At 41.9% G+C, this 22,878-nt stretch overlaps 1 protein-coding gene across 1 annotated transcript in view; it reads right to left on the reverse strand.

Annotated features, from left to right (window-relative positions):
• Window positions 1–2,039: 2,039 nt before the first annotated feature.
• Window positions 2,040–22,878, reverse strand: part of OXCT1 (3-oxoacid CoA-transferase 1) — a 129,735-nt gene continuing 108,896 nt past the window's right edge. The window contains exons 15-17 of the mRNA XM_034774748.1: window positions 14,972–15,052; window positions 12,981–13,082; window positions 2,040–6,010 (exon numbers count right to left, since the gene is read on the reverse strand). Coding sequence (XP_034630639.1) covers window positions 5,969–6,010; window positions 12,981–13,082; window positions 14,972–15,052 — 225 coding nt within the window. The 3' untranslated portion in view covers window positions 2,040–5,968. The remainder of the gene's footprint in view (window positions 6,011–12,980; window positions 13,083–14,971; window positions 15,053–22,878) is intronic.

Genomic DNA, 22,878 nt, shown 5'->3' on the forward strand with positions numbered 1-22,878 from the left:
TTTTCCTCCATTTTTCTATCAACCTAGAATCATTCTACTAATAGAGCCAAATTTTCTAAGATGTATTCATGATCTCCATTTTTAGAGCCGTGTACAGGCATCCAAGGGCAGAATTTAGCCTGTTACCAAATCTCACATTAATTTTTCACTGAATACTTTTTCACCAGCTCCAACACCTCATCTCCCATCTTCAACAGGAAAATACATTCAGCCAAATTGTCAAAATGAGACATCTCCCGCCCCATTTGGGCACATGCCACTTTGCATATACAAGACTTGGGTGCACATTTGCTGAGCACTACAGCTTCCATGCTCAGGTGATAGCTTCACAAGCACAGAGATTGAGTTTTGTGCATTTCAATTCTATTACTTGCACACATAAGTGATCTTCTACCATTTGTATTTCACAATGCTCATAATGCACAAAAATGTATGCACCAATGGTTTTATGTGCTGGAGGGCCTTTTGAAAGTTTGGCCTACTTAGTGCACTTGAGAACGGATACCAAAGCTTATAGGATCACATTTTTCTACCGCATTAATAAAGTATGTGAACCAATCTGACACAGTAATCTTCTATTTGGCAAAAACAATCACTAAGTCCTGAAGCCTCAGAATTCCATTTGAACCATAGGTATTCAGGAAGGGATCCTCCCCCACAAGCCCAGCCCTTGTATGCAGGCTAGGGGACTAAAATAGCCCATTAGCCAGCTGGTTGAGAATTCCCTAGTAGAGGCACTGCATCAGACTACCATAGCTGCCTTGCACAGGACCTATCAAGTACCAAGGTACGAGGCATGTTGGGAGGTGAGGCCTTGGGCTAGAGAAACATGTCAAAGATGGGAGTGGGTGGGGCTAGAGCTCATAGTATTGAGGAAGTTCAAAGAGGTGCTGCAGTCCATAGAAGCCATATGGTGCTTACCCTTCAGGAGCTCTGTAAGATATGCTGGGGGCACAAAGGTGCCAGGAATAGCCAAGAATCAGGAGGATTAAAGGTGGTTTAAAGCCATTTAGCCCTTTGTCCCCTGGGCTGTGCCTGTATGCACACAACTGCACCTTCCCTGCCACACTCAATGAAAGTTACCCTGTAGGACAGGTAGATTTTCAGGGTCTAAGACTGTAGCCTACTTGCATATTTCTGATACCTAACCTTTACCTCAATTCATGGACAGGAAGAGGGAATGCTGGAGCATGGACATGCACAGAAATTGTTGCGGGCTCTTATTTCTGAGCCAAACATCCCTTTTGCGCAAAGTCCGAGCATTTTTCTTCCTGTTTTTCATCCAGCTTTTTTGCTGTGGTGGTTGCGATACTGAGGTAAAAGGACACGCTGACATATATGCCTACGAATGACGTTTAAAAGTCTATCATATACAGGCAGCATTTCCATCATTTCAGCAATCACCATGATTGATCATTCACCAGGCAGACACTAGAATTTAACTTCCTAGGCAGGAATGATGCCTTAAAACATTTTCAGGCTACAGATGCACATTAATACCGGAGCTTCAGTCCTTGTATTACTAAATATAAAAAGCTTGTCTCCCACCTTTTGTGCAATAGTCTTCATTCTAGCGGGACAAATCATTCCACTAAGGTGTCCAGCTCACACAAAGTGACTACTGATACATTGCTACATGTAGGTGGGCTCATGGTCTCCTCCCTCCCTGGCATCTCCTTTTCCTTATACTCACATTTGACCAGTGTGAACTGCAAGTCACTTGAAAAACGCATTTACTGTGGATGCTTTTATGAGCTGTCATTCAGACTGGCCAAACATGCAATGCAAATAAGAGGAGATACCATGGAAAGCACTATGACCAATTAGTTGGGCTCAGTTGTTGCTCTCCGATTTTCCATTCCTGTTTATCAAGTTCCTCCATCTCCATCTAATATCACATACATTTTGTGTAATAAGGTGCACTGTCATTATTACAGCACATTCAATATGCCAACACAAAGTCTGCTGATTCTAGTATGTTTCTAACAGACCATTCTTAGGATGCTTCATTATAAAGAGCACTAGCAATATACATGATCAGCTCTTTTAAAATCTTTTAATTTTTATTGATTGTTTTGCAAGTACACGTAAAGGACTTTGACATATAGTTTATAGTACAATAGCCATTTATATCACCTTTTCACATTTTGCTTCTCTAAGGGACAAAATCATGTATTCATTTAAATAATTAGAGAAATAAGTCATAGTGATACGACAGAATCACCACCTTCTTCAACTCAAGGGCATTATGTTATCTCTGTCTTGTGAAGTGCTGCCAGCCAGGTAATGATCTCACTGATATCCCATTGGACCTTCATCATGCTTCCTGGCCTTCATGTTGCCATGGAGGAGAGAAAGGAGAACCTGTCATCACAACTACTACCTAGTTTGTACATTTCAACTATGAACCAGACCTGCTTCTGCTCTTCAACAGGAAAGCTGTCTGGCTGACTAACAAGAATGGCTTTGGCTGCTATGAAAATCAAGTTTATACATTTGCACTCATCATAATACAAGTCTTTCCAAAACATGACCATAGAATTAATACAGTTGGCTTATGGGGGGGGGGGGGTCAATTGACATTTGTCTAAGAATATAAATACCCTATCATAGTATCAAGTTACTGAGGCAAATACAGATAGCATGGTAGTCAGATATTTACACGATAGTTGTATGTTGATAAGTCCTGATTCAACTCCTATCTCCGCTCACTAGTGTAACTCTATTGACTTGAATTCTGCTGAGTGACACTCATACAAGCGTGAGGAGAATCAAGTCCAAAACATTCATCACATGTGGCAGACCTGAAATGCTCTTTTATACTCTTGATCAAGTTTTGAATTTTCACTTAAGGAAAAATATTACTTGCTGTACAGACTTTAGCTAATTAATCCACACAAGGTAAATCTTTCTTTTCAGTTAGGGAAACTGAAGCAGAGCATGTGTGTGTCTTTTCCAAGGCCACAAGTGAACAATCAGAAAAGCGAAGATTATAACTTAAGAGTTCTTGGCTTCCAGTCCTTTACTTAGGGTTTTGAGATATTGAACTTCTAATTACTTAGACCATTCCTCTCTTTCGAACATCAAGTCTAATGATAATCAGAGACTATAAGCGCGTCTGAATGAAGGATTTTAGGGGGAGAAGTAATATATATTTGCTGCTGCTCTCTCGCACCTATCAGATACCACAGTTGTGGTAAATATACTCTGAGGAAAACTTTAGACAGTCTCCACCAAATTAATTGCTATTGAGCTTAATTTAATATGGTTAATCCAATTAGATAACATTCAATTCTCTAGATTTTCTTAAAGATTTCCCTCCTTTATTTAAACATACAGTTTTCTTTATAGACAAATTAAAAGTATTAAAGGAGTGGCAAATCCCCTCCTTACATAATATTCCCTTTGAAAAACAATATACACACTGAGTGTTCTTTAGTAAATCCAAGAGTAATTGCTAGCAGGAACTCATTTATGATCCCATCCATTCCATCAAATGTGGCTCTTAACTGATCCTCAGTAACAGAGATAATGATATGCACTTTTTACTTTCTACATCACCAGGACACTATACTCTCTCAACAGCAAACAGTATCCGTGAAGGGTCTTTGTGGATTAGCTCAGGTTACTTAGCTGCTCCATCATCAACCCCAAATTGTTTTATACAAACCCACAGTGCATTAGTTTCCATTATAGCAGAGCCATTACTGAGCAATCCCATAGAAATCTAGCTATACAAAACCCCTGGGAATAACTTCTTCAATCTGATTTTTTTGGTTTTACTTCAAATGGGTGGAAATGGTCAAACCGTTAATTGACATCTTTTCCCAGAGCTTAGAATATAGGAAACCTCCTGATCTTAGAGCTGGTTGGAAACGAGGGCCAGTGCAGGATTTTTGCTTGCAGCTATTCTGGAGTGCTTTTGCCAGTGTCACTTCAAATCTTTCAAACAAATAAATATCAGACAAAACTCTCTTTGTATGAAACCCGACCTTAACACTACCACTTATGCAACAGCCTTCTTCTTCAAATATTCATTTGTAGGCCTTGGCTACACCCCCAAATTATATACGGGTATAGTTAAAGGAGTACAACCCCCCCAGTATGCACACAGTTATACTGGTGTACAGGTGCTTATGCTAGTATAGCTTATTACTTTAGGGAAAGGAGGAGATGCTATTCTGGTATAATGCACATTTATACAGGTATAACTGCATCCACAGTAGGGGTTGTACCAGTATAGCAATACACATTCACACCCTTAATCAAATTAGTTATATCAGTACAAATGTGTGTGGAGATCAGGCCTACTTTTACAAGAACCCTGTGAAGGAGTATTATTCCCCATTAAAGGGAGGGAAATGAAGGAGGGAAGCCCAAGGATACTGAGGAGCTAGGACATTGGAGGACTATTTCTGGCCCCCAGTGCTGTGTTCAGAACATCCCCCTGCTCTTCCCACAACATGAAGCAAATAGCACTTTATGAAGTGGGAGACTCCCTCATCTGTCTCAAGTTCAGTTTTTTCTTTTCCCTCTGCCTGGGTTGCTTATATTATGTATCGTTTTCTTTTGCATGGCTTCCTGGCATACAGCTGACTCTTACTGCCGAAGTCACATGTATGACAGGACTTCATTTAACCAAAGCATTTTGGGAACTTCTAAATATTTAGAAGAATTGGGAAGGAAGCCATTGCATCTGGAGCTAGTACTAGACTTTGGTTAACATGGACTTTTGTGAATTGGCGTCCCATGTAATGGAGTTACTCTGTACTAGCCTGCGAAGGAAGGACCTGTGTTGTCAGAGTTATACTACATAGAAAAACAATAGTTCTCTTTGTAACTGAGTGGGAAAGGGAAAAGCCTTATCAAGTGGGGAGGGTAGGAAACCTGGGGAAAGGAAACTGCATTTCATCTTGACTGTGGCTTCTATGCATGCGGGTCCTGAAACACTACTGGCTTGCTGGATCAGCAAGAGCTGGGGAAAGAGCTGATAAACAGGGAGCCTATCACTTTAAAACTGTCCTCAATCCGAATTTGAACAGTTGATAACATGTCAGTTCAAAAAAGGAGCTCCTTTCCCTGACTCTTCACAGTCACTAAACCCTTCTCCCCACAGCCCATGCACCTTTCCTCTCTGTGACCCAGGCCCATATCCCTTTGCAAGGCCATCAACTTGTCTGTTTGAGGGAAGAGACCCTTTGTGTTTCCCTCCCAAAGTAGCCCCTTTCTGAGTTACATATTTATGGGTTTCATCATTCAAATAGAAGGGACCAGAGTCATACTCTAGAAGGTGTCCCCTCTCCTCATTAAACACCAGTACATAGCACCATGGGAAATGATCATACATTCAAGGTTAAGGGCCCAATTACTCCCATTGATTTCAATGAGTTTTGCCATTGACTTATTGGTAACAGGTTGAGGACCCAAGTTTTCACAAAAGAGAAGTGGCAGCCAATGTGTCAGATGTACATCTGCGGTTCTACATGTTTGCTACAAGCTCAGCAATCATCCCCCAGAAGAAAATCAACAAGTGCCTCGCCATGCATTAGAATTACCATGACATTTGCAGTATTTCCACTTCCAGTGGTTAACTTGTTGATAAAACTTCAGCAAATGCACAGGCAGTTGGAAGTTGGCATGCACATTGTCTGTTTGCACAATAGGTCTGTACTTTTTAAAAAATGTAGTCCTCAGCAATAAGACTACTTCTACAAGGCATTTCGTTGGGCCAATGCTTATTAACAGTCATGGTTGTAGTATGATGTTATCAAAAAATTAGGTATTAAAACTGGACTGCAATGTCATGTGAGAAACAGCTATACACAGCTATCACAGCCTGAGTCTAACTACTAGGAAACTACTTTAAAAGCCCTTTAAAAAAATATAATTGCAAAACAGACACTGATTTCCCTTCACTGAGCTCCTGTTTGGAAACAAGAACTCTGGCAAGTCCAGACCAGCCTGCTTTTCAGGTTGAAATCTGCCTCATCGGTATGAGATTTGGTGAAACCTAGAAAAAAGGAGAGAGAAAAAAAATAAGTTGGCAAACACACGCAACAGTGCAAACTAGGTTATTGTAAGCATGTCCCCGACCCTTGATTTCCAACTATGAAACATTGCAGCAGCAGAAATCCCATTACCAACTTGCTTTTAATATATAAACATAGTTGAGATTTTCCAATGGTTATTGCACTGCCATTACAATATTAACACAAGACTGCCAAGGAATCCTTAGCTAATAAACCTCATTAACCTAAAATAGCTCCGCTTGTCCATCAATCTGCCTCAAACACCTGACAAAACAGAAGTGTCCTGTCGTGATGGGCCCATGTAGAACAATTCAAAGATTGGGTTTAACAAAAATGATATCCGTGGCTGTGCAGCCAGTTTGAATGGGATGTAGTCAGGAAAGACCGAGTATTTTCAGCTAGCATTAATACAGTGCACGGTTATTTACACTTTCTTACCCTCCACCTCCCAACTTATTCTGTCACAAGGATATTTTTATTTGATTGTTTTCTAAGTCATTCATTCCCAGCATATATGGTACTGTATAAAATTAAAAACCAATTAGTAATATAGACCGAGACAGAGCAGCCATCCTAGCAAAATAGAACGGGCAACAGAAAAATAACCCAAAAGGGAGAGCTGATGAAAAAAAGAATGCATGTGTGGGATGTGAACAGGGGCGGGGGGGAAATTTGCTGGGGGTGGAGAGCTGAAACAGTGCACAAATGACCGATCAAATTAATAAGGCTATAACTAAGCTCTGAGTACAGAGACAGAGGGGCACTGCTGGATAGCCCCAGGAAGGGATCGACCTTCTGCTCCCAGCCCCATGAAGAGCAAAGACAACCTGGATGACATCAGCTGCCTAGGATGACAGAGAATACCTCCAGTACCTCAGGTCTATATGATTAATCAGTCTCCATAAAATCTCACCCACTGCATTTCTTCTGCCTCCTTATCCCACCCATTTCACATTGCTGAACATGCTCACACATTATGTCTTTGCAACCATTAGTGGCCTGTTGCTTTTAGAGGTGCAGATCTTTATTTCCTACAGATAATGCCCAGTTTAATTTCTTGAATTATTCTTCCTTGAACCACAATAAATCATCATTTACATGCAGTCTCTTGTGGAAGTAGCAGCTGATAAACCGGGCTTGGTTCATGCAGAGTGTATTTATTGTGCTGAATGTTAATGAAACATCTTGGTGGAATGAGACACTGTACATTGATTTTTCAAAGCTCACTGTAAAGTGGGATAATAAATCGCTACAAGTGTGTACATTAAGCAGTGGGAGAAACTCCCTCAGTGTATGGACACCTTGGGACTGGTTCCAGGAGGCTTACATTTTCACGCTTAAAATGCATATGCACCGTATTTAGCATGGGGCAATTCTGCCAGCCTTGAGCTGTACTTCACTCCATGAGTGGTTCCACCTAAATAAATAAAAATACTTGAGGAGTAAGGCGCTATTGAAGGTGAGTGAGAATGGCAGACTCTATTCCTGTATTTTCTGACAACAGTGACAAAATCCAATTACAGTAAGTGGATATTGTTTGTCTGTTGTCATGGTTTTCAGTACCGTGTGGCTTGGAGTGTTTTACATTTGAATGAGCACATTATGTTAAATCTCACATTTGTCTCATTTTTATTTGCACATCTGACATTACAGCTGTCCCTTGTGTGCCCAGCATTCGCTCCCTTCAAGGGTCTGATCCACTGAAAGTCAATGGGGTTGCACATTCTTAGCACTCTTCAGAATCAGGCCTAAATATAACTGCTTGCTATGAATAAATAAAATTAAATAAGCAGAAAAATGCTTGAGCAGCCCAAGGATGGTTTATGGTTTAAAATCAGGGAATCATCAAGTTTACAATGCATAGGCTCCTCATGGGTCTAAATCCCAACGGGATCCACTCAGTTCTATAGCCCTTTGAGGCAGATAAATACCTAGGTTACAGAGTGAGTCTTTCTATCTGTGGCGTGTCTCAGAGGTCTGCTCTGCTTGGACATCAAAAATCCCAGGGAATTTTGGCTGAGGCCCTTGTGTCCTCAGCCAAAACTTTCTCCTTCCCACCTCCAAGGGTGTGATGTGAGTTGATTCTATGGTTGGGCATGTGGCTTATATGCCTAAAAAGTCACTATATCATGCTACCTGGAAATTATTTTACTTGCAGATAAAGGCATTAGTTAAAGAGCATACTCTAGCCTCTTTGTACAAAACTCCCTTTGTCAATGTAAGTTCCACGGTGGGAGAGGGGTGACAAGGAGAGAAAACAGGCTTTGCATTTAAAACATTCTCCATCATATAAACAAGCCATTGTTTTTATAAAAAGGAAAGACATCTCTATGAAATAAAACCACAGAGAAGTTGATATCCCATACTTTGTATTATTTTTCATTCATTGGCTTGAACTTTGGTTAAAAAGAAACCGAACTGTCTAACAGTTGCTTGATAGTCAAACATAGGTTGTTTCTCTTGGGCTGAAAGCCACTGTTTTGAGCTCCATGTTAGCTTTTAATGTTTTTTTGTATCCCTGATCTAGAATTGAGCTTTCACAGGAAAAAACAAGAAGATGAATCTTTATGTAGACAGACTTGCCTTATCTATTTTTATAATGAAATACATCTACGAAAGAATTTTTCCTTATTCTGTTCTCTCATGGTCTCATCAAAGCTATAAACTAGTACAAGCCAAAAGAGATTACTCTGCCAAGCTGATCTACAAGCCAGGCGGTAGCAGATGTGATTTAAGTGTACAAGATAAGCCAATACTTTGTCTTCACAGCCTTGTGAAATCCAGGGTGAATTGTTTATTTTTGATACAATGCCAGGTTCCTAATAAAGATTGGTGACTCTAAATCACTTGTCCCTTGGCATGTAGCTGCTGTGGATGTCTTCTAGGAGTGGCTTTTTCAAGCACATAAACTGGCTGTGAAAATAACAATGTACAGCCAAATCTTTCTCAAAGAAACCATAATATTTCTAAATGGCTTTCCTTGTATATTTTTCTTACAAGAAGCAGTATGGAGCCAAAAGCATCTGCATTATGGACAGCACCCTGTATGGCTCAGTATAAAATTAAGTACAAATTGTGCAGTCATGCATTAAACCTTAAATTGTAACAAACCCAAAAGACAGTTATTTTAGCTAACGTTTTCTAAAGCCATTGAAAAATACTATCAACAGGAATGTTCAACTCCATAATCTATTTTCCTTAGTTCTATTCAAAATTGTATTCCTTCACAGGCAAAAATATAAGATGAGAGAATTCTGCTTTTCATTTCTATCTGCACAACGTCATTAAAGTCATTAAAAAACAACAACAAGGAGTCCTCGTGGCACCTTAGAGACTAACACATTTATTAGGGTATAAGCTTTTGTGGGCTAGAACCCACTTCATCAGATGCATGGAGTGGAAAACACAGTAGCAGGTGTTGGACATGAAAAGATGGGAGTTGCCTTACCAAGTCGGGGGTCAGTCTAACGAGACAATTCAATTAACAGTAGAATACCAAGGGAGTAAAATCATTGTTATTGCTCTGGTGTAAACAGCAGCATTTTGGTGTATGAGGAAAAGCATTCACATCACAGCTCTTCAGGTATTATTCTACCACAGAGTTCAGGGCTTGAGCTAGGTGAAATGTTTTTGATAAATAAACTATTCGCTGAAAAACGCAGTTTCAGTCAACCGGAAACTATTCACAAATTTGTGTAAAGTTCTCCAAATAGTTTTGACTGAACCCCAAAACCCGAAATGTTTCAGTAGCATTGAAATGAAAATGCTTCATTTTGACCCAACCCAATACTTTGTTTCAATATTGGACATTTTGACAAAAGTGGACTAAGTTTACAAAACACTGGGTTGAGAGGAGGGAGGCAAGACCCCTCCATTATAACCTTTAGGCCAGTGGTTAGGACATTCACCTAGGATATGGGAGACCCAAGGTTCAAGTCCCTCCTCTGCCTGATGAGAAAGGTCTCCCAAGTTGAAGACAATGCCCCAAGCCACGGGGCTATGGAATATTCTGGGGTGACTCTCTCTCAATCTCTCCTCTTGAAGCTGTTCCAGTTTGTATAAACTATTAAATAGGCTGTATCAACATTGCAAAACAACAACCACCATCACCACCAACCATGGCTGCGAGTTTCTCAGCCCAGGTCAATTGATTTGGGCTCAAATTATGGGTCTAAAAATAGCAATATTGATGTTTCCACCCAGGCTGGAGCCCCCCTCAGAGCCTAGACTCTAGCCTGCGTGGGAATATCTACATTGCTATTTTTAGCCCCACAGCATGATTCCTGTGAGCACGAGTGAGTTGACCCAGGCTCTCTCTGCCATACTTTGGGGTGTTTTTTTTTTTGTTTTTTTTTGCGCACAGTGTTTATGTATCATAGTCATTGGAGTGGGTCTTAAATGTGGGTCTACCCTAATGAGTACCCTAGCCACCAGGCTATCCAGTCACTCTCTTCCCCTGGCCCAATGACTATCAGTGGTCATTATGAATGACTGCCACATGTGCTACTACAGAAGCTTCAGCCATTAGCTCTTTAAATGCCTATCACAAATGGCCCATAAAAATATATTAAATACTTTGTGGCTTAACCCCCTTTTTAAACTTGCAAGATTAAAGCAGAGTGGGTATTGAATGCAAAAAAAGATGAATCTAAAAGGTCAATTTTCATATGCTTTAGCATTGACTTTACTGATTGCATGAGAGGCTCTCTGTGACTGGAGAAGAATAAATTCGGACATTATCAAAGTATGCAAAAAATCAATCCCTTTCCTTAAATCATTACTGGAAGGATGATCAAAACCAGTTCTTTTGTGTAAAGTACTGCTGAATACAGAGGGTTGTTTCAAAAGAGAAATTTTAAAACACAAGGTTAATAAAGTAACTTCAGTAAGGTGTTATGTGGACAATGAATTATGCAGCCAAGTTGTTTTTATAGCAATGTGTTATACTCTGCCAGTTGCAGGTCATTTCAACATTAAAAATAGCTTCAGCTAATTGGGAGGAATTCTATTTTTAGAAGTGACCTGACTATCTGCTTTAAAAAAAATGCAGAACAATAAAACTAACACACAATACTTTGGCGCTGTTTAGCAAAACGTATTCCTACAGATGCAAATGCTGAAGCTTATGAAGTAAAAATATCTGGCCTGCGATCTTACAATTCTCAGCTCTACCTGTCAAGGACTCCACAAGGAGTTGTTGTCCCCATTAGTGTATCCCACTGTAGCACTGGAGTCATTTTTTCTTTATTATTTTGTATTTTACAGAATGCACAGTGTACTAGGTAGCACCTCACCTGAAGGACAGCATCTGTCCTCACTTTCCCTGCCCCGAAAGGTTTTACCAAGTAAGAGGACAAGCACCATATTGTGGATGTGGAAGGAGGATAGTGGCAGGGTGCTTCCCCAGAGCACCCCCGGATGGCACAGCAATGTCCTGTAGGCACACTTTCCTCAGCTCCCTTTAGTGGGGTTCAGAAATCAATTACTTGCCTCCACAGTCTTTAAACAATATTTCCCTTCCCCTGGGATCTAATTCAGGGATTCTCAGACTGGGAGTTGTGAGGTTATTACATGGGGGGGTCGTGAGCTGTCAGCCTCTACCCCAAACTCCACTTTGCCTCTAGCATTTATAATGGTGCTAAATATATAAAAAAGTCTTTTTAATTTATAAAGGGGGGTGTTCACACTCAGAGGCTTGCTCTGTGAAAGGGATCACCAGTACAAAAGTTTGAGAACCACTGATCTAATTTATTTAGCTTATACAACTTCCCTCAAAGAGCTCCCCTTTACGTTCAGGAGGCCTTACCAGCCCTCTCTCTTGGGGACTTGATATTTTTAGTCCTGGTCTATAGATTCTTCCCTTATGTTCAGGGGTCTTCCTAGCCTTCCTCTTTGGAGTGTGGGAGTGGGGGGGGGGGACTTTCTGTCAAACTTCTCCCTCCTTGGCACAGAAGGCCCTTGTTGCACTCTGATCTTTACTTCAGGTCAACTGTGGCTTTCAATCAGCTTCTCCGCCAGTAGACCCCGTTGTCCCTTTTCTACCTGGACTGGGAGAGGTCAGCAAGTATCAACCTTCCACTGCTGGTGTGTCTTGGCTCGGAGAGAAGAGACAGCACATACACAGCCCTCTTTCCCAGAGCCAGTGAGGGTTGGTTGGGAGAGAAGGGAGCCCTGTCCCACCCTCTCTACAAAAGCTCTTGGTCTTGTCCCTTAAGGAAGAGCAGCCCAGGTTGTCCCCAGACACAGACTGTTCCCTAGACCGCTTCTCTCTTCCCATATCTGCCTTTGTCATTTTTCTAGATCCTTGAGTACCCAACCATAAAGGGGCCACAGCATGGCACAGGGGTGGAAGGACGTGTAGGCCCTACTACTACTAAGCGGACAGATTACCTTTGTCCCAAGAATACATTCAAAATATGTACAATCATTTTATGCACAATATACGGCATCTGTTTTATTAAATATTCATCACACATGGGGCAATTTTAAACTGTGTGTTGGAAAATGTAGTAAGAAAAATCAGTACACAAAAGGGGGCTGGGTGAGCTAATTTTTACACCATTGAACAGGCTCAAGTATTCACCCACTATCCTAGTGAAGCTGGCCTATCCCCTTCAATGCATTAGCTCAATTTCACTCCCGAATTGTCCTTGCCAATCCAGTCCCCCTCTCCAGTTCTTCTACTGCTCCCATCCAGTCCCCAATCCCAGGCCTAACACCGTCACTCTCTCTCACCTTAGTCAACCTACAACTTCCCTCCCTGCTCTCATGGCAAGCATCCACGCAATCTAAACTTCAGTACCACCCTCTGCCCCGACACAGTCACCCACACACACTTTGAAAGGTGAAAGCTATTGGATTACAAAAAAAAAAGGTTTATGTGCTTTTCTTATCTGTTAAGATGGCTAGGTCTGGAACATGACGACTACATTTGTTCATACAATGACTTACTGTAAAGTCACAGCCAGTGCTTTTCTTGATTTCATCCACCGACAGTCCTTCCCAGATTTCAATCAAGGTCAGTCCTTTTTTCTTGTCCACATCAAACACAGCCTGTCAGATTCAAATAAAATATGAGTCATTTTTAGTATAAGAAGAGATAATAAGGAAATGACTATTCATATAATAAAAAATGGTGAGCTGAAATATGTACATTTCCAATGGTAACAAATTATGCTATCTACATGTGTCAATTTTCTTACATATAACTGTCCAGTAAATATCAGTGTAATATTCATTAGTACTTGAAAGAATAAAAACAAACAGGGTAGTTTCATACTTTCACAATATTATCTCTTTTTCTTTGCATGAATTCAGCCCTCTTAGACAAATTGGTAGGGATGGGACCTACATCTTACTGGGCAATTCCGGTTGGATTTTATGCTTGCCTGGGAGGTGACAATTGGTGGTGGAAGAAGGGATTGCTTGCTTTCTTTGTTTTTTAGGTTAAGGTCAGAAGTGAAATACATTTGATTGTTTGAAGGGTCCATGGGTGATTTTCTTCTCTGTCAATTGCACCATCCAATTTTGTCCAATTTGATTATTTTGAGTCCAGGGCTGCCAATGAAGCAGAGGGTTTTTTTTGTTTTTAAACCCAGAACACCTGGGATAAAGTGGCAAAGCCTGTGTAAGTGAGCAAGGACAGCACCTTTGGAAGCTTTTTCTGGCACTCTGGCTACTGCTTTGCGCTTCAACAGCTCACAGCACATTTAATAAATAAATAAATAAATAAATAAATAAAGGCTGTTTCTGTATTTCCACAAATGCAAAACACAGGTAATGTGGGATTGAATGGGTGCCTACCAGACAGAGTTATACTGGTTGCATGCTAGTAGCCAATAAAACTCATAATATATCTAGACATTTTCCCAGAGAAAGTCAGTTGAAAAAGGTGAAGGTTTAACCTGGAATCAAAGGGAAGTCACAGATTTGACACAGGAGTGGACTGAAGCTCAGACTGAACGCTTAATTATCCTTCCCTGGGACATATCAGGCTATAAATTTGATTTACGAGATTACAAAGGGATTTACATCCCTAAATCTGAAAACAGAAACTGGGGGTAAGAAACACCTACTTTAGGATGTTGGTTTGGGGATCGTTAGAGTTTCCAATTGAATTTAAGTGATATTCTGGTGTATACATAAGAGCCATTTCTTATAGGAATATATGATAGGTGCATATATGTACATAGGAGGATCTGACCAGGGCTGGTTTTTATAAAAATTTCTATAGGTTACTTGCTTTTTTCCCAATCTTTGTTCAACTTTCCTTTTCAACTAAACATTTGTATATAGCCTGTTACTAGAGTCCGACTATAAATAAGTTTCACCTTTCATTTGTTTTCCTCTACCTTGTGGAGAAAGATTTATTTAAGATAACAGTAATATGCTACTGGGGGAAAATGGCATCTAACATGACTGCCTTTGAAGCACACTACTTGGTAATCTCTGTGGGAGCCCTCTTATCATACTTTTAGCCCTCAAAATGTAAGCACTTATAATAAAATAAAGGTGGTTGCAGCAATAACTTAATTTCCTCAACCTTTATTGGAAAGGTCCACTGAACTACTTTGTGCAGCAAACTGACTGTTTGGGGCTCAGTTCTGCCTCCCTTACTCACACTGAGTAGTAATTTACTTCACAAATAGTCCCATGAGAGGCTGACAGCAGATACTATTCATAATTCTATCACAGGCATTTGAAACCAGAATGTGTTTGAAAACGTGGCCCAGTATGTTTGGGTGCTAAAGGATCACATTTTTCAAAGAAAAACTGGGACCCACCCAAACGCTTGAATCCACCTCCAACGGGATCTATCCTTTTCATTGTTAAGTGATGCTGCATATCATTCATGCTTGCACTAAAGTAAATTTAAATATGATTTGGTGGCACTTTCTAGGGAGAAAAAATGACTGGAAAAGGACTAAAGAAATGTACTTTACCTTCTCCGTAATGATACGGTTTACACATTGTTTCCCAGTAAGTGGCAAATTACATTTTTCCATAATTTTGTGGACGTTGCCCTGCATTTAACAATAGACAGACAAACATTAGCTTTCAAGAACCAATACTTCGTGTTCAGAATTCAGATAAGGATGAGAAAATAAGACTCTCAGACTCAAAGGTCAGAGTCATGATCCAAGACACTTAAAACATCACAGGCATAAGCACCTTGCATGCATGAAACACACACTGTACTCAGACTTCTAACGCTGGAGTCTTTTCCTATGGCAGATTACATCTGATTCCAAACACTTTGTGTTTGTGCTAGAGCATGTCTTGGATCATGCAGAGGAGTAAAAGGGAATAAGAACTTCTTTACATCCTTGTGTGGGCTACACAGACTCTGTGCCCAGTGTATTTCTACTTACTGTTTCCCGCCTCCTGGAGCACATGGGTGGGGAATTGGTGGAGTCTTAGCCAATTAATGCAGCTGAGCTGGTCTGGGGCTGTCATAATTGGCTGCTGGAGTAAGGGGAAGGCAGGAGGGAACTATGCCTCAAAGAAATCTCTCTGGAGAACCATGCCTCCTGGGATGGTGCAATTCATAGAGCTTGTCTTGCTTGGGTCTGTGCCTAAAAGCACAATCTAGCTCTTTATTATTCAGGTGAAAGCCCAAATAGTGGTTACTCACTTGGGAGTTCACGGAAACTGTAGGGAACCTTCCATACCCATTCCTTTGTACACGTTGCAGGGAACCAGCTCACTGACTCATTTTTGAGAGCTCAGACCACCACAAATATGAAACCCAGGCTCAGCAAGCCTCTTAGCTGCAGCTCTTTATTTCTACAGTCTCTGTTTTATTGGAAGGATGAAAGTTTGCAAGTATATCCACCAGTTATGGAGAAATTCTTAGTTCCCATTTCACCCTCCCAGTGATTCAGAGGACTCTATAGTAATGTGACCGTACATCCCCATTTACTCAGGATTTGGCAGTGATCCCCAGACTAAACCAACCAGGGATGCATGAAGTTTCTTTGTGAAAGTGTCATTCTGCCATGTACTTCTGCTGTGGCATTTTTCACCCCAACTCGTAAGGGCAAACCAAAGAGAAATTCCCATCTCCCTCCCATCCTGTTGGCTTCCAGAATCAGCCCTATTGTGGAAAATAATTAAAGAAGGTCATTGAGGGCGTGATATTTCTCTGACATGCTTATCTATGCACAGTACTTATAGAGTCTGATGCACACACGACTGAGTCCAGACCCTAGGAGGCTATACCCACAGCCAAGAATAGCTATTCATATTACCAAGTTCAGCCCCTCTACCCAACAGAGACTTCATGCTCACCTAGCACCCACCCCTTTCCCTGGGGCTACACACAGCAAAGTCAAGAAATGATACTAGCTGGACACAACTGTATCATCCAAAAGCCACATGGTTTCTCTCTTAGACAGAGCATCAGCCTGTAAATATTATCAAAAGGAATCTATTTAATTTCCTTCAGGGACACTATGTGTCAGCTGAACTATGAGACTTCCTGTTAAATGAATGTAGGCAGAAACTGCTCTGAATGAACATAAAATGGACAGATCATTGCCCTTTGATTACTAGTTGTAAGTATTTTACAGATATAGCAGTAAGCATACACTCTGGTAATATACTCTTGCCATTTTATGTCTAATTATCAGTTTACTTTTATAAATTTCAAAGAAGATCTGGAGTGTGGCAAGTCTAAATTAATGAGCTGACCTCTCTGATGAATTTTCTGAGTTTTACCACTGTCAGTTCTCTTTAAGTCTAGTATAGCTTGAGCAGCCATACCTCAGCAAAGTCAATTCCTGGATGCTGACAAAATGAGCAATCTGAGTTGTGAAAGAAATTTTTTCTGTGAGGAACTATTGCTTCATTCTAATTATATCAGCAAGATCCACATCTGGTATCAAGGCAACTACTCAGATAAAACTGACTCAGTCTTAATGAAAATAATGACATGAGACAGACAGCATTACTTTCAAATAATCAACTTAGGTCGTACCTTTCTCAAGGACCTTCTGGCATTCTGTTCTCATAACAGCCAAGATTGATCTGGATTATTTTAAAAGTTTTCAGTAACACAGCAAGTATACCTTTAAGGTCATGTAATATCTCCTCTTGGTATCCTGTGGAGACTGAAATGTACGGGCTTGCAGTAGTGATAGCTTGAAGAGAGCCTCAGTGACCCTGAGAGCAGATGCATTTCAGCTTCTTGAAAAGTTCAGCTGAAGATTACTTTATTGCTGCTTATTATCTGAGCTGGCTTTTGGCTCCCACACACCTCCACCCATATCTGCAGGACCACACCAGATTGAGAACGCAAATGGGACTGTGGGATCGGTTACCGTCTGTGTTTAAGAGGTGTTCATTGGGTAAAAGAGGAGCATAAGTGTGTGTGGGGGGGAAGGGGGACAAAATCCTAAATGTGGTTCAACCTGTGCTAAAAATTGTTTTGTTGAGTAACACATTTTGTTATTTGAGAGTGAAAACATCATTAATCTACCACGATGCATCAAAATTGGAACTGTTCACAACAGGGGAGCAGATCACACAGGGTAATTGGATGAGCTTTTCAGCTCTCGATCACCTGTGTCAGTTCAACCCCCAGCCAAAGGTGGTTGAGATCAGTTACGATCTCTTTGTTCAGTGGTCTGCACTAGAGGTCTCCATCCAACTCTAACTTCACAAAGGCACCATTACAACACTGCTATATACATTTTTTTACCGTTCTTAGCAAAAAAAAGTCCTCATATCCATTCAGTTGTTAACCTAACTTGATTTTTATTACTCCTGGGCAGGGGTAGTGCATGTTTCGCCAAACTGCCTAACGCTGCATGTTCTGTGCCTGTTTGGCGGATAAAAAAAACATCACTCTTTAGCAGTATTGCCTTCCTCGTTTTTACAAGCAAAAAACTCACTTGGAAAAAAAAAGATAAAAGAATTGCTGACAGCAGTTACTACCTAATCCAGGGGAGGGCAAACTACGGCCCGCAGGCCAGATCCAGCCCATCAGGGCTTTCAATCTGGCCCGCAGGATTGCCAGCCCCATGGCGCAGTGGGGCTAAAGCAGGCTCCCTGATTGCCCTGGCCCCACGTCGCTCCTGGAAGTGGCCAGCACCACGTCTCTGCGGCCCCTGGGGGAGGGGCAGAGGGCTCCGTGCGCTGCCCTCGCTTGCAGGCACTGCCCCCCGCAGCTCCCATTGGCTGGGAACAGGGAACAGCGGCCCATGGGAGCTTTGGGGGTGGTACCCACAGGTGAGGGTAGCGTGCGGCAGAGCCGACTGCCCCACCCCACCCCCAGGAGCCACTGCCGGACATGCTGGCCACTTCCGGGAGTGGTGCAGGGCCAGGGCAGGCAGGGAATCTGCCTTAGCCCTGCTGCGCGCTGCTGCCACCCTGGTGCCACTCAAGGTAAGCGGTGCCGGGCCAGAGCCTGCAACCTGAACCCCTCCTGCACCCTGCATCCCAACCCCCTGCCCTGACCCTCTGCCTTGAGCCCATGCCGCACCCCTCCTGCACCCCAATCCCCTGCCCTGAGCCCCGTGATGCACTCCGCACCCCCCCTGCACTCCAACCCCCGCCCTGAGCCCTCTCCCGCACGTTGCACCCCCTCCTTCACCCCAACCCCCTGCCCTGAGCCCCCTTGCACGCCCCGCACCCCAACCCTCTGCTCCAGCCCTACATTCATGATCCCATTTCCCCACCCAGATGTGGCCCTCAGGCCAAAAAGTTTGCCCACCCGTGACCTAATGAAACAACAGTAAAAGAATGTTCTCGGTTTTTTTAATATATACTCTGATACTGTAAATCAGAGCCCATGAGTAGAAAACCCCTAGCATTCAAGCACTTCTCAAAGTTTAAAGGAAGATGCACAAATAAACAATGGAAGTGCTGGTTGCAACTTCATAATTAACATCGAGTTCTATCTTGCACTTAGTGCAGGGATTCAACCTCTTTGTATGAAAAATACAACATATTGTCTTCAAAAGTACAGCACTTACTCTTGAGTACAGAACAAATTTTCTGAGAATTTACAAGTGTATCATAACAACCTGGAAGTTTTGTGAGTCATCACTGTAGCTGAAGATGTAAAAAAAAATTTAAACTGGTTATAAGATGAAAAAGTTTCAAGAGTGGGCTAAATTCATTATCAGGGCTATCTAATGTATCAACCATAAAACATACCTGGTGACTCTGCTTGCAACAGATATTAGCATGGTAATGATGAGCCACCACCACCACACTACATCTAAATCCCCTTGAATTTTGGGAAAGTTCAGACCCAGATGTGAACTCTTGGGCTGATCTCCAGTATTAAATGTTTGCCACTTCTTCTTTCAAATAGAAATAGAAGAGACTATAGAACGAAAAACGATAGCTTCAACTGAAAAATAACTGGATCATCCTGACTCATACCACAATATAAAATGATGGTTTCCCAAATCTCCAGAATAAGTGGTGTGGAAGAACCGAGGTGACGTCCTATTCATCCTAAACTTGCACTTATCACAGAGAGTGCAAACAGCACAGAAGTTATGGTACAGGTAAGTGTGAAGAAAACTACTTTGGTGTTTACAAAGACTGACAATGCCCAAATTCAATAGTCTTTGCCCATGCTGAAGTTACATTGACAATTCTTGACATTGCAGTGAGCTTGGTTGGTATCTAGTTCCTTCACCCTCTAGCTTTTCCCACACATAATATTTCTTCTGTTTTTTCCTCCACTACTGGCATTCACAGACATTTCAGAAGCCTTGGAGGATCTGATGTCAATCATTCCTTTTTGCTGCAGCTAAATGTCATTCCTCTCTCCTCTGTAGCCTCTCACTACACTTCAATGTCTTACATCTTGATTTCTGTTAATCCATCATCAGATCCTAACCCTGTCAGTGAATTATCTTATTACTGTTTATTTGCAGAGCAACAAGTAAGATAAAGCGATATCTGCTCTGAAGATGCTGCAATCTAAACAGATAACATACAAACCAGCGATGTCTTTGGCTGTCTCTAAGGGTACGTCTTCACTACCTGCCGGATCGGCGGGTAGTAATCGATCTATCAGGGATCGATTTATCGTGTCTTGTCTAGACGTGATAAATCAATCCCCGAACGCGCTCCCCGTCAACTCCGGAACTCCACCAGAGTGAGAGGCAGTAGCGGAGTCGACGGGGGAGCCGCGGCCATCGATCCCACGCCGTGAGGACCCAAGGTAAATCGATCTAAGATACTTCGACTTCAGCTACGCTATTCACGTAGCTGAAGTTGCGTATCTTAGATTGATCCCCCACCCCACCCCCAGTATAGACCAGCCCTTAACCATCGACTTCTTATCAGTGCAGGTTGTAATAAAATCCTCTTTTCCAAGAGGATGGCTAATGTGTATTCATATATTTGTTTCAGTTGGCAGAAATGTTGGGTTCTGAGGGGGATGAAGGAGCACTTCTCTGACGAGTTTGAAGTACTTCTTAGATGCAGATGAAACAACAATTTGCTCTCTGAGAGAAACTCTTTTGGGTATAGGAATAAGTAGGATTGAACAGGAAATCTGCTCTGGCAGAAATAGCTATCCCAAGGGAATGCTACTTGCTTCAGAAGTGGTGTTACTGGTGAGGGTTGTGTGCGTTTTTGGCTTTTGACAGAGCATCTAAAAATCATAACAGCAGCTTTCTATTTTTGAGTTTTAGATTTATATATTTGCAATTTCTTCACTCTTGGAGCAGCAAGAGCAAGCAGTATTGAGAACCAAAAGAGAGGGACAAGCTTCTAAAACGTAAGCTCTCCAGGGAGAGCAAAATTCTCAATTTAAAAATAAATTAGTTTGTGGGAATGCCATTATTCCTGCCAGTCTCAAAAAATGACAAGTAGATAACCACACAGTATATTATATGAGCTGCACATCTACCATACATTCCGATTATACAGTACAATAAACCATTCAAAGAGGAGATGATAATTATAGACAACAATCAATGGAAATAAATGTTTTTGGTATCAGTCTTAATGTTTTTTTTCTCAGAGAAGATAAAGAAAGATCTGGAATGGTAGCCCACAAACATCAGCCTCTGAGACCACATATTTGCTGAAAAATGAAGAACGTACTTCCCACAGAAAGCAGAAACTAAATTAATAATTCAGAGATTTCCAAAACAGGCTCCCCAAAAGAAATGCACATAAGGCATTTCTTGTACCTAAAAGCCCAAATTATACATACATGCACCAGGGCCAGCCTTAGGGAAAATGGTGCCCTGGGGGAGCTTGCTGCCTGCCCCCTACAGGAAGCCCTCTATGACACCTTCCCTGAGGAAGAGCTTGTTCTCCGGGTAGGGCAGATCGGCGAAGAGAGCCCAGGTGGCCTGTTCCCTGCCCAGGCTTCTCGAACAGCAGGTGACCATTCAGCAGGCAGAGCTGCAGCAGGTGGAGGGGCAGTGGCACTGCAGGTTCCGTGCTGCCGGGAGGGCGGAGAGGGGTCGTGTGTGAGCACCTGGCTCCCACCCCACACCCCCTTTATCCCCTCTCCCTGCCTCCTGAGTGGGCTTGGCTAATAATCATTACTTAGGAGCTCAGTGTCCTTCTGCAGTTTCTTGACCATGGTGTGCCCCATGACTACGGCGCCCTGGGCGGTCGCCTATGTCACTAACCCATCAGATCAGCACTGCATGCACCCAAGAATGAATAAATAAAACCCCACAATTCATAATAGCACAATTCTTGTGTTTTCATTCTCCTCAGATTTCAGCACTCCCATTGGCTAAAGCAGCATACAAGTCAGCCCCAAGAATTTTACAAAAGGAGATCTTGCTTATACTATTTTAAATAGATAAACAGTGCATGGATGAGTTGTGTATGTAACGTCAGCCTGAGTTGAATTTCCTGACTTCTGGAGGTTAGGTATAAGTGTTCAGGGCCAGTATTTGCACTTCTTTGAGTATCTGTACATGTGGAGCCCACTCTTGGTGTGCGTGCTCTGGAGAGCAGAATCTTTTTCAGCAGTGTCCACTGGGGCCACGCATGCATCTTGCATGCTTTTGTGTCTCCCTGTTCCTGAGGGAGGAGTGACCCCAGCTGCCACTCAGTTCCTTCTTGCTGTCCATGGCAGTGAGACAGAACAACTTCCGTGTTTTCCCCACACTGTAGTGTCTCTATTGTTACATAGTTGTTAGTGAGGTTACTGTACTTGGTTTTTCCTAATTTTTCCAAATACATGTATTTGTTGTTAGCCCACTGGCAACATAATACTAATAATGTAGTTAGAGTGAGACTTTTGTTACTTAGCTGCCTCAGAATCTGGGGCTATCAGGCCTATGGCGGAATGAAAATCTCAAGGTTTAAAAACCTGCCCATTCTGCGATATAGCAATTCCACTGAATGAGGGACAGAGTAAGTGCCTTTTTTGCCTCTGGTAGGGCCTTATCTGTGCAGAGTGTGTGGTCTGCAAGTCTTTTTCAAAATGCACCCTGATAGGAATGATCAGTGAGAGGGGCATTGGACTCTGGAGTCTTCTCAAGGGAAGAACATTTTGCTTTTATATTTAGACTTTAAAAAATATTTTTGCTTATTAATAGTAATAGTGTTATGGTAGTTCCCTGAAGGCCCAGCCAAGACTGATATGCTAAGCAACATATAAACACATAGTAAGAGACTGTCCTGTTCTGAAGAGTTTATACTCTAAGGGCTTGATTCTGCAAGTTTCTGAGTGCTCCAATCAGATCTGTACCTTCAACTGTTTTCAATTTAAACACGTGAAGAGAAGTCTTCTCAGGCAGCCTTGAAGTATCACAAGGAAATGCATGAAGGCAAGTACCAAACTGAGTCTGAGTATGACTACCCTCTATTAATGATCAGGGCTGCCCAGAGGATTGATGGAAGTGCTGGA

The sequence above is a fragment of the Trachemys scripta genome, chromosome 6, assembly GCF_013100865.1.
Source record: "Trachemys scripta elegans isolate TJP31775 chromosome 6, CAS_Tse_1.0, whole genome shotgun sequence".
Taxonomy (NCBI): domain Eukaryota; kingdom Metazoa; phylum Chordata; order Testudines; family Emydidae; genus Trachemys; species Trachemys scripta.